This window comes from Emydura macquarii, unplaced genomic scaffold, assembly GCF_026122565.2.
Source record: "Emydura macquarii macquarii isolate MOO-44397 ecotype Brisbane River unplaced genomic scaffold, CSIRO-AGI_Emac_v2 contig_1876, whole genome shotgun sequence".
Lineage (NCBI taxonomy): Eukaryota > Metazoa > Chordata > Testudines > Chelidae > Emydura > Emydura macquarii.
Window position 1 is genome coordinate 15928232 of NW_027132013.1, and position 13062 is coordinate 15941293.

At 44.7% G+C, this 13062-nt stretch overlaps 1 protein-coding gene across 3 annotated transcripts in view; it reads left to right on the top strand.

The window, feature by feature from the left end:
* Positions 1–13062, top strand: part of ZFYVE26 (zinc finger FYVE-type containing 26) — a 69339-nt gene that overhangs the window by 54349 nt on the left and 1928 nt on the right. Inside the window, exons 34-41 of one of the 3 annotated variants that reach the window (XM_067557766.1) lie at positions 94–312; positions 1498–1695; positions 2517–2719; positions 3598–3739; positions 4340–4399; positions 5724–5906; positions 6632–6676; positions 12471–12540. In XM_067557766.1, the coding sequence (XP_067413867.1) occupies positions 94–312; positions 1498–1695; positions 2517–2719; positions 3598–3739; positions 4340–4399; positions 5724–5906; positions 6632–6676; positions 12471–12540 (1120 nt within the window). The remainder of the gene's footprint in view (positions 1–93; positions 313–1497; positions 1696–2516; positions 2720–3597; positions 3740–4339; positions 4400–5723; positions 5907–6631; positions 6677–12470; positions 12541–13062) is intronic. The other 2 variants (XM_067557764.1, XM_067557765.1) reach the window with 2 other exon arrangements.

The following is a 13062-nucleotide window of genomic DNA, read 5'->3' on the forward strand; positions in this document are numbered from 1 at the left end:
TGATATTCGTTAACCCCAGAGAGGCACTGCGGTATTGTCTTCCTGTTAATTGTTCTTGGGTAGTCCCATGTCCTTGATTCTCTGTCTTAATAGCAGGACGATGACTACTTTGCCACATTGAGAGATCTGGAAGCAACCCTGAGGACACGAAGCCTGTCTCTGGAGATGATGTCCGAAGGGAAGATCCAACACAACAGCTACTATCAAGAGTGCTTGTTCTATTTACACACTTATGGCACCAACCTAGCAATCATTAGCTTCTACATGAGACACGACTGCATGCGAGAAGCACTTCTGCATTTGTTAAATAAGGTGAGATTCTGGCACTGTCAGAATCTGTTCTTGAATCATCTAAATTGGGGTTTAGAAAGCAATTAAGAGGACTTCTCCCTTCCAAGCAAATCCAAGATGATAACCAGGATAGTACAGTAATGACTGAGTGCAAAATCCAGCACGCTCTATTTCCTCTGAGTTTGTGATACTTATAATCTCGTTGACAGGTCTCTGGATTTATTCCAATTCCAGTGTCGTGTAGCACATTAACTAGCACTGTTCCATCTTAGAATTATTATTGCCCCATCCCCTTACTGAAGTAGTGAAGGCTAGAGAAGAGAGAGCCACTCTCAGTTCTCCTCCAGAACTATCAATCCACCAGTGTTTACCAGCATGAAAGCTACTGAAAAATACTTAAAACATCTAGTATATAGGATTTTAGCTGGTTCATTGACCTTTTAGAATTGAAATGAATTTGACATAGAACATACTGATTGAAATACCTAGCTCCATTATCCCCAACCTGTTAACTGGTTTATTAATAGGTAATTGTTTAAGTGGCCTTATCAGCTCTGGTTTCTCTTTATATCACCAGTGTGAGTGTGATCATTAGAATTGAGAAGGTTCATTTTAAGCCCTTATTCTCAATTACCTTTTGAACATACCCTGCTTGTTCTTGGCTTAGAAGTGAATTAGTTTTTTTAAGAATATCTGCTTGCTTTTAAGAGCCCGGTGATGAAACAAGCAGTTTTCCACCAGTTAAATTTTTCAGGTAATTCAAAACAGCTTAGGTTGAAAACTTCTTACTGCAGCTTGGACAGTGAGACTTAAAATGGTGGTTCTCACTTTCCGGTTCTCATACTGCAGTGCAAGGTTGTTTTGGTGCTGAGGCTCACATCACTCTAGGGAAAGACTTCCACTGAAAAGTTAACCTGCTTTCACTGAATGTGTTTTTATTAATACATTTCTGTACATACTGGGTTCTGTAACTTGTGCTGTGCAGTGTTTTTTTTAAATAGCAAACTCAGTCACTACCCTGAATGCAGTGATTAAACAATGTGATCGCACTCTTTTAAAAATAATTCACAGTGAGCTATGTGCCAGGTGCCTTCTTGTGTCCAGAATATAGGGTTAATCTTTTTGTCACTGGTATTGCCTTCAATGGCATGAGAAAAGCCAGTTCCTGCAGCTGATTCACCTCAAGCTCCCTTTTTCTTACTGTAGGAGAGTCCACAGGAAGTGTTCATTGAAGGGGTCTTTGTCCCAAGTTATAAAAGTGGGAAATTGCATATGTTGGAGAACCTGCTGGAAACCATTGATCCAGGCCTGGAGAGCTGGGGCATCTACCTGATTGCAGCCTGTAAACACTTGCAGAAAAAGAACTACTATCACATTCTGTATGAACTGCAGCAGTTTATGAAGGTAAGGGTGGAGTGTGTGAATAGTGTGCTGAAATAGTGAATAGCATCACCATATTCAGTGATTTTACTCAGGGTTATTAAACTATGTGCCTTGGTCATGTTATGTTCTTCTGTGAATTCCCTGTGGTTTCAGTTGGAACAAGTATTCATCTATATCTTCTATACGCTCCATCCCAAGCTGTTGTGTAATGTTAAACAGCTGTTTAATCTTGTCCCAGAGGTGGCTATGTTTCCATGTTGCGTCAAATGATGCCTGTATGTATAGATTTGTACCACACTTTTGGATCCTATGTGTTGATAGCTGTTATAGAAATTTAAGACCACTTAAATGAGAGAGTAACTAGAGTCCACATCTTCAGTTGTTTCCTGTTTCATATTTGCCAGCCACAAGACAATGCTACATTTAGAAAAGTCCTTGTGCTTTGCTGGTGCACAACAATATATCTTTTGTTTATTTAATTTTTATTGAATATAAGCTTATCTTCACTTTCTGATCCTAGAAAAGACAGGAAGATCCCAGGCATGATGTTGAAATACTGTCTATTCATTTCTGCTGTGCTTATTGTCATGAATCTGGTCTTGTTGCACCATCTTATCTGTTGCTTTAATTGTAAGTCCTCATAGGGAACCATAATGTTTGCTTTGTGTGAGCATTTTAGTACAGGCAATCAAAGTAGCTCTGAATATGTTCTACCTATGGATGTTCTCAGTCTTTTCAGCTTCTGAGATTCTGGTAGTGTTTCTTGACAACACAGACTGTAGCTTTGTTGTTGTCAAATGATCCCCCTTTTAAAAGTTCATTACTTGTTCGTTTTTTTCCAGGATCATGTCCGTGCTGCCATGACCTGCATTAGATTCTTCACTCACAAGGCAAAGTCTTACACAGAGCTGGGAGACAAACAGAAATGGCTCCTGAAGGTCAAGGACCACCTCAAAGTCTACCTGCAGGAGGTTTCAAGGAGTTCAGGAAGGAAAAAAGCTGTTTGCACTTTTCGGAAGAAAATGACTGCCACTGATGTGTCAAGGTATCTACAAAACAGGAAATCAAGATCTGAGAATGAGGTTGCACTTGAGGCTTGTCTTGGTTAGGAAAACTGGTTGAGTTTAGACTGGGCTTAGCTAACAGATGCTAGCTAAGCCCAACCAAAACGCAACCTTTTTCCTTGTATAGATGTGGGGTAAACATTGCTCTTCCTAGTCAAGACAAGCCTCAAGTGGCAGAATGTCAGTCCATGCACCACCCATCCTCCTATATGTAGGTGAAACTGATATGGCCATAGCCCATACAATTTACATTTTATTTGCTAAACTTATTGCCTGAATAGTAGCAGAGCTAGATGTGAACATTAGAAACCAGAATTAGATGGCTAACTGAATTTCCAAATTTTAAGATGGTGTTATAAGTTTAGTCCTCTCTTTCTAACTTTTGGGGTGTCTATAACTAGTCTTCTTAAGGTCTATTTTCTTCTAAAATAGAAGGAAAAAAAACTTTTTCACACTTGACTGCAGTTTAACAAAGGTTAGTCGTCTCACGTGTGTCTGGGAGTTGTTGTTAGGGATCCACAGATGGTCAGTCACTTTCTGGAAGGAAGTGCTTGCTGCATGCAGAATGTTGAACTTCAGGTGAGCCCTTGTAATTCATATTTCCCATGCAGTTCTGAAGAGCACTTCAGTGCTATAGCTGGGAATAGACAAAAAGGTGCTAATGCTAATATTGTATGCTCAAGTCAAACAGCAGCTAAAATAGCCCCCCCCTTTTTTTTTTTTTTTTATCTCAGTTACAAACACATCTACCTTTTGAGACACTTTCAAGAATGTAATCATTTGTGGATGAAGCACTTCGTTAATAGTTGTGTGAATACTTCTTGGTACACAGCTAAATGAGAATATTTTCCCGATCTAGGCACATCAATACAGTTGAGCTACAAATGGAAGTCACCAAGTTCCTGCATCGGTGTGAAAGCTCAGAGACCTCTCAGATAACTGGCTCAACATTGCCCACACTCTTTGGAAACAATCACATGAAGATGGATGTAGCTTGCAAGGTACTAGCTGTCATCTATAACTTAGCATTGTTTCATTCAAAATATGAACTTGCTGTCTTAGTTTGACCTGTTCTGTGGATTAAAGGATGATTTTGGGCCTGCAGCACTTATTTGGCCCCTTTCACTAGCACAATATTCATTTAAAAAAAAAAATTTAAGAAAGCTTAAAGGTAGAAGATTTGGAGAAATTCTGCTCATTAGCCAGGCTTTTAGAGTGAGCAAATTCCAAATAACACTAACTGTGCTTTTCATCTGTAGATCTCATTGCATTTTAAAGCTAGGGTAAGTATCCTTCTCCTCCTGTTACAGGTGGAGAGAAGTTAGGCAACTTGCCCACCATGGGGCAGCTGGCAACAGAGCCCATATCTTTTTGCCTCTCCCTCTCTGGATCATGCTGCCTTCCATTGTTAGGGACGCTTCTTAACAAGGCTGTAAATTGCCTTTTGACAAAAGCTATTGCAATGCTAAACTCACACAAAAGGCCGTAAAATACCTAGGCTACTTTTGCGAGTGACTTAATTTCCTTGTGAGTTCTCTGCGCACAACCAAATGAAGCTGTCTCACTTTCCCCTATGTTTAATGTTTGCAATTTCTTCTCAGGTGATGCTGGAAGGGAAGAACATTGAAGAAGGTTTTGGAATTGCATTCAGAGTTCTCCAGGTACGGAAAACCTAAGTTGCTGCATGTAAGATTGACCCCATTCCTGTAAATCACCACTGTTAAGTACCAGACCCTTTACAACAAGTAGGGAAAACAGGTTTCAGATCAGTCACCATGTTTGTGTAAAATACAGACAAATCAATTATGCAGGTTCTAAACCTCCATAAGTTGTCAGGGACCCCTTGCCAGCAAGGAAATGAACTGCCTGGCCAGCTTTTAGTTTAGAGGGTCACTGTCGTCAGCTTCCAGATCTAATTAGCCTACCTGTCTTTTTTGGGGAGCGGGGTGAGGGGATAGTGTTTAATTTTCAAGGTTCCCTTGTCTGTCCCTCAATGTGATGCTGGCAGTTCTGAGATCTCTAGATCAGCCAGAAAGCTGTCTCGCTGTGCATCTGAATAAGTTGGTGCCCGCTCATCCTACCAAAGGAGAGGAGATTAAAGAGGGGTCACCCTGATGGGAGAGAACAAGTGAAGGAGGGGACTCCAGGCACCATGTGAAGAGAACTATGGCACTGCCTGTCATCGTCAGAGATGGGTCTGCTTGCTTCAGAGCCAATTAACTTCCCTCCTGGCTCATCCACAGGGTTAGCAAAGCATTCCCTTCATACCTGCTGCTCTCCTAGAGTAACTAAACAGCATTCTCCACTGTCTTGCATCTTCCTCAGTCATTCACACTGTGCAAAGTGCTACCCCACTTTGTGAGGTGTGAATGGAGAATTCAGATTTGGTAGCATTTGACACCCATTTTGCACAGGTGTCAGTGACGACACAGGATATGGAGGAATAGATCCAGAGCAGGCTCTATGCTATTCCTACAGCCTGCTGATCCAGGAGCAGAAAGTATTTAATTGAAAACTGTCCATCTTCATATAAATGTGTGTCTCAGCCTCCGCCATCCACACATGCTGGAGATACTTGCTGGCATGGTACTAGTAGCACAGGCGCCCTCATTTTGTTTAGATGAGAAGGACCCACATTAGTAGATTGGTGGGAGTGTAAGGGGAGAGCCTGGCTTGCATGGAGTGGAGCAGACTGCAGCTGCCCTCATTTCTGGTTCAGAGGTGTGGCCCCTGGTGGCTAGGATCCCACTATTATCTGAGTGGACTGGCTGTTCGAGCAAAATGGCATGCTGGGACCCCTTGCCCTGAGGGCTGTACTTCTGTGTGGAAAATGAGGGTGGCAATGGGCTGCGTTTTAGAGCAATGCGGGCTATACTTGAGCCACACTCTGCTCTCACAGCAGCAGAGTACTGGGCCTGCCCAGAGGAGGAGCAGAATCTGCCATAACTGAACATGCTGCTCTGACACTTTATTTTCCCACCTTAGGACTTCCAGCTGGAAGCTGCAGCTGTGTACAGTAAAGTGGCCAAGGAGCTGGTGAAGCAGCAGAACTACAGTGAGATACGGCAGCTCCTCAAATGCGTCAGTGAGTCTGGAGTTGCAGCCAAAAATGATGGGGATAACATCATCCTAAACTGCCTGGAGGAGTTTAAGGATATCCCCTCAGAGGTAATGCTGCCCCCATGACACTGTCTTCTGATGTGGGATAGGCTAGAAAGGGGGACAGTACCTTTCCTCTCAGCATCCCTCCCCTGCACTGAGACATGCTGTCAACCTCTTCTGAACCCTTATTCTGCATTTTCTATTCAAAGAGAAATCAGTGTGCATCTGCACAAGGAAATGGCTGTTCTGGGAGGTGATCGTCTAGCTGCAGGGTTCTTGCCCTCAAATCTCCCAGCAAGGTGCTGTACAAGTGGGCACCCATGAGAGATCCTTCTACCAGTCCCTTATGTGGCTGTTTTTTAGATGAGGAGGAGCACCTTTCCATGAAGGTCCCTTGCTGGTAGACCGTAGGAAGCAACCTATTAAGACTGCCATGTCCATCAATATAAAGGCTTTGTGATGTGTGGGTAGCATGGAGGGGGTGGGGAACCAGTTCCTCATGAAGTTACCGCCGCTTAGAGGGGGGCAGGAAGTCCTGATGGGAGAGGGTGGGGAAGTTGCCTCATTGGGTTCCCTGAAAATACCCCATTGGTGTTGGGGCCAGGAAATAAGCTGCAGTAAAAGAGATGAATCGGGCTTGGTATCTGGCGCCAGAGTTGGCTGAGATGATTTAAACACCTTACTGTGATTTCATCTGTGCAATGGTTTGGTCTCTGATTGACTGTAAAGATATAATGGCTTGCAATCTACAGTCCACTAATTGTCACCTGCTTTTCCCCTTTTGGGCACAGGATCTGGACAATCTAATCCAGGATATGGATAGTGATGAAAACAAGGTGAGTACAGTGCAGTAGGAAGCCCTTAGCCTGCCGTGGGAACACTGTGCCTGGCAACCACAGCTTCCCTCTTCTGGCTGTCTGCATACTGTGCTCTCCTCTGCCACTTGCTCCCCACCTTGACTCAGCAGAAAGTTTTAGGGGCCCACTTGTTAGACCCCATTTGTAGAAATTACCAAGAATCCCTTCACCTTGCCAACAATGCGATCCTGCAGAGTGGAGCAGCTAAGACACCTGATGGGTTAGGGGTGTCCTTACCACCTTCTCAAGATTGAGCTTAAATACCTTGTAAGTGCCTGTTCTTTTTCGAGTGACATCCCCATGGGTGCTCCACTGTAGGTGTAGCAGTGCCTTTCCATCTGGGGTTGGAGATCTTCAATAGCAGTGCCCATCGGATCGTACATGCGCACCTTCCCTGCCTTGTGCAGTGTGCGGGCAGCATATATAGTGCTGTGTGATCCAACCACCCTCAGTTCCTTCTCTACCGCCTATGGTCTGGAATGCAACCCTTAGCAAAGCCTGTTTTCACCTTCTTTAGATAGTTATGTAGTAAACTCTCCCTTAGATAGATAGTTCTTTGCTTTTTTCCTCTTTCTTCCTTTTAAAAAAAAAATCATTAGTATTATTTCTTCCTACTACTTTATTTTAATTTCTGCGACCCCACAGTCTTTGGCATAGTGTATATTTCCATTTTCCCAGTCGAGAAGCCGTAACCTCACCCTTATGCCCAGTTCTCCCAGGTTTCAGAGGTGCATCTCCTGTGGAGCCGCCTTCCCCGATAACAGATGGCCACAGAGAGTGCATTCATTTTTTGGATGAGGAACACGTTCCTCAGAAATGCTCCCACTGCCTTGATTTGAAACCTGGAGCAAGAAAGGAGAGGAACATCAGACTTAAATTGCTCCTGATGGAGAAGTCCCTTTGCCCAGCTTCTGATCCTGGTTCACACTCTTCCCTGGAGAGGCCCTCATGGTTGTCAAGATTGGCTACTGACCCTCACTCGAATAAGAGAAAAACGTCCTCTGCCCAGCCAAGGGTAAGAAGAGAATGGCCTCCTCTTCATCCCCTGAGGCACAAACCCCATGAATGCCATCCACAGCTAGATCTGGGGCGTCAACGGCTTCTGACAGGGCAGGATGCTGTAAAGAAACTGAGTTCCTCAGCCTCTAAGACCAGGTTGAAGGACCTTACCAGGGCATATCACCAGCTATCAACACCACCTTCTCTTTGTGGTGACTAGACCAAGCCCACGACCTCATCCATGGCTCCAAGACCCTTTGTGGCTCCGAAACAACCGCTGACCAAGACTGGCACCGACCTCAAATTCTGCTATGCTATTGGCTCCGAAAAAAATCTCTGGCGCCATCTGCTGGCCATGTTGAAAAACACAACACGGCACCATGTATACCAACCGATGCCATATGCACCACAGGAGTACAGATACATATCAGACCTAAGAGTATCTGATACTTGGGAGTTTCCAGTCCCTTAAACAAGACTTGCTTCAAGTCTCACATTCACCTGAGTCAAGCTATGCCTCACTCTCTCCGACAGGAACGGCTCCCCCCTTCCTGAGTGATACAGAGGAAGAAGAGGAGGAGTACACTGCATTATTGCCCTAGCAACATTGGGATAAATAGAGCCTTTCTTGAAAGCCTACTCTCCAACACCTCAGGGTACCCAATTTGGCAGGGTCCTCCCTGGATGCAACCACACAATCCTCTTCCACCCAACTGGCCATACTGGGATCCTTGGGCCATGTATAGGGCTCATTTTGGTAACCCACCAGTACAGCAAATACAACATCCTCCGTCTGCCCCATCCTCCTCAATCTCACGACCTCCAGATGTACAGCTTTCACAAACACAAGAGAAAGAACCACTGCAGGAGCATGAAGGGGAACATGAGAATGATCAAGAGGAAGAGGCACCATCATCCCTGCACTTATCATCCTCATCTGATGAGGCTACCATGCCACTGCCTCCTGGTGTGGCTGATAATTTTAGACACTTTCAGAACTTGTTCTGCAGAGAGGCAGGCAGTGTACACATCCAACTGGAGAAGGTTAAAGAAAAGCAGCATGAGTTAATTGACATTCTCCATACTTCCTCAGCAGCAAAAATTGCAGTACCTATCAATAGGGCTTTGCTCAAACTGGCCAATCATTTATGGCAGACCCCATCCTCTGTCCCACCTACATGCAAATGCGCAGACAGAAAATACTATATACCAATAAAGAATGCAGAATTCTTGTTTTCACTCCCTTCTCTGAACTCCCTTGTTGTTAATGTGGGAGAATCAGCAATACCAATCCTGATCTACCCATCCTGACCGGGATTGGAAATTATTAGATTTATTTGGGAGAAAATCTTACTCCTTCACCATGCTTCAGTTTAGAATTTCAAACTAAAAGACCCTCATGGCAAAATACAATTATATAAACTACTCCAAACTGAAGTAGTTATGTCAAGACCTCCCAGAGCCTAAAAAGGAGCAATTCTTGCCCCTGATAGCGGAAGGCCATCTTACAGCCTGCACAGCTCTTCAGGCCTCCTTGGCCTCAGCCGACACGGCAGCCTGATCCATTGCTACCGTGATAGTAATGCAGCAAGCCTTCTGATTATATCTCTCAGGATTCCCCAAGGAGGTACAAACAATGGTTAAAGATCTACTGTTTTGAAGGACAAAAGTTGTTCTCTGAGCATACGAACAATGCATTACACTCGCTAAAGGATTCCTGAGCTACACTCAGATCTCTGGGTATATACACTCCACAACCAAAGAGGAGATCAGGGAAATACCAACTTCCCCCAAGATCCCGGCCTCAATCTTATTACCCACAGTGGCAGTTCGACAATCAATGCTGCTGTCAATGCTCTCCCAATAGCAGACAGCCCGCTGCTCAAGGGACACCTCATATACCTTCCAACAAACAGTTTTGTAGGTGTGGTCGAGGGCCTGAGAACTTCCCCTGTTCCATCTGTCCCTGCCATCTCTGACCTCACAAACAGACCACTAGTTTGCCAATTGATTAGCTCCATTTCTACCATCTTTGGACACTTATCACCTGTAACAAATGGGTCCTGAAAATAATCAAGGAAGGATATTCCATCTCCTTCCTAATTATGCCATCCCACCACTTCTCCCCATCCCTCTTCAGGGATCCCCCTCTCAGGAGCTCATCCTCAAGGAGGAAGTAAACCATCTTCTGCAAATGGGAGCCACAGAACTAGTCCCTGTACAACACACAGGATGAGGATTCTACTGCCACTACTTCCTGGTTCAAAAGAAATCCAGTGGTTGGTGTCCCATTTTGGACCTTTGCAACCTAAACAAGTTTGTCAAACAGCAATGATTCAAGATGGTCAACCTCTCCACCATCATACCAGCACTGGAACAGGGGGACTGGTGCTCAGTCCTCAACCTACAGGATGTGTACTTCCATATCTCCATGCAACCCACTCACAGATGCTTCCTACGATTCACAATGGGTGGCAACCACTTCCAGTACAAAGTATGCCTTTTCAGTCTATCAACAGTGCAGCGAGTTTTTGGCAAAGTACTTGCAGTGGTTGTGATCCACTTAACAAAGAGAGGAATCACAATCTTCCCATACTGGACGATTGCCTCCATAAAGCTCCATCCAGGGCTAAAGCACTTCGAGCAGTTCACAAAACTACAAACATTTTCAAAAGCTTAGGTCTCCTTATCAACCTTGAAAAATCCACCTTGAGACCTGTGCAAACATTGAAATTCATTGGCGCTCAACTCGACGCCATACAAGCAAGAGCGTTTCTGCCACCTCACAGGTTCACAGCCATAACAGACCTAATCTCGAACACATGAGTTTGTCCCCAGATTTCAGCACACACATGCCTGCAGCTCCTGGGATACATGGAAGAAGCCACTTTCATGATCAGACATGTGAGGTTACATATGCGATGTCTCCCAGGTTGGTTCTGTACTGTGTGCCTTCCTCACAAACACAGCATGCAGAAGCTGTTGTCCATGCCAAGACAAGTCAATCATACTAATAGCCCCAACATGGCCTCAACAAGTATGGTGATGTACCTGCTCTGTATGACTCTATGCTGGTCCATCATGGCTCCTTTCACAGGACACTGGACATGTTCGTCACCCCAAACACTCTATCTGAACACATCACATCACAAACACTCCATCTGAAATCATGGCTCCTGCTTGGTTGAGGGGGTCCAGACCCAGTGAAACACATCTTATTACATAGCAAACATGACATCACTAGTCGAGCGTGCGTACACGCAGAATAGATTCCAACAGTGGTAAGCCTCTAAACATAATGAAGCAGCTCACGCTCTGTTACCACTCATCCTGGGCTATATCCTCCAACTCAAACAGGATGGACTGGCCAACAAGAGTACACCTTGCTATTATCACTACTTTTCACCACCATATTGAAGGATACTCTGTATTCACACACACCCTCATTAAGCATTTCATAAAGGGTATCCAATATCTGTAACCACAGATATGAGCCCCACCCCTTCCTGGGATCCAAACCTAGTCTTATGGTCTTTGACGAGACTCCCGTTTGAACTAATGGCAACATGCTTGCATTTACACCTAGCTATGAAAACTGCCTTTCTCGATGCCATCACCACAGCCTGATGGGTGGGAGAAATCTCAACTCACGTGGCACACCCACCATATGCTGTGTTTTCATAAGGACAAAGTGACACTTTGTGTACACCCCAAATTTCTATCCGAGGTCATAACATCTTTTCATTTGAACCAACCAATACACCACCCTGCTTTTTTTCTCAAACCACATATCAACCAACGGGACGTAGCTCTCCAGACACTGGATGTAAGGTGTGCATTATCATTCTACTTGGACCAGAACTAGACCATTCAGAAAATCACCACATCTGTTCAGATCCACCACCGAGGGGACCAAGGGTGATGCTATATCGAAACAGCGCCTCTCTAAATGGATTTCACAATGCATACGCCTCTCCATATAAACTCCATAATAAACAGGCTCTTACCTCCATAAGAACATACTGCCACGAGCACGGTCAATCTCCATTGCATTTCTTAACAGTATTCCCATTATTTACGTATGCAGGGTGGCCACATGGGCGTCCTCAGATACATTTGTCCAACGCTACACCATTATGCAGGATTCCGCTGCAGACATCAGACTTGGACATACGGTCCTATCCTCTGCTATACAAGCCGCTCCAAAACCCCAATCTTCAAGCAAGGGGCACTGCTTTGTAGTCCCCTACAATGGCATACCCATGGGGATACCACTTGAAGAAAAAGAGAGGGTTAGTCACCTTGTGCAGTAACTAAGGTTCTTCAAGATGAGTGTCCCCATGGGTGCTCCACTTTCCACCCTTCTCCCCTCTGCTTCGGTGCATAACATATGGGCTTTGTGACAGAGAAGGAATTGAGGGCGGTCGGACCGCATAGTGCTGTATATGCTACCTGAGCGAGGCAGGGTAGGTGTGCATGGGCGGGTCGACAGGCAATGTTACTGAAGATCTTTGACTTCAGATGCAAAGGCAGTGTCGCACCTACAATGGAGCACCCATTAGGACAAGTATCTCGCAGAACCTCAGTTACTGCACAAGGTGAGTAACTCTCTCATCTCATCTCTCCTCCCCACGCTGGGAGTGGAGTGTCCCCAAAAGTTAGAGACCCAGAGGTCTCAGAGCAATTGTGTGGGACTTAAAAGCAGTGCAAAGATTCAGTTGATTCTCTTTGGTTCTTCCTACCTATTTTCTCATAGGTGCACTTAATTTCCCAGGGGCAGCAGGCAGCTGATGGGGATCTATGTGCCTCTGTGGAGACCAGCACTGAGCTCATCATTATTCCAGGTTATATTATTGCCATCCTGGCACGCACTACCCTTTATCTCACGGATTCAATAATTTCTGTTCTTTACAGATGATGCTAAGACTGAAATACATGGCTTATGTTAATTATATACACTGCACTTCTCTACTGTCTTCAGTAAAAGGCTCTCAAATCATTTTACACTCACAAATAGATAAGTAGATTTTATCTCCATTTTAACAGATGGAGAAACTGAGGCCCAGAGGTCAAGTGACTTCCCAAGATCATGTGCAAACCAGTTGCAGAGCTGGGTCTTGAACCTAGGAGTCCTTACTCCCACTCTCCTGTTCTGACCACCAGACATGCTGTTCTGCATAGGCTGAGAAATTGGAATTGTTTTCTGTCACTGCAATAAGCTCAGTGCTACAGTGACATAACGTGAGCTCTGAAAGCCAGGCCACAGGCAGAATGTCTCTGTGAATCTTTGGTGTTTTGGATGTGGAAGTTTTCAAGCATGAGCTACACCCATGCAAATCCTGATGTTGATTCCATGATGGTCAGCA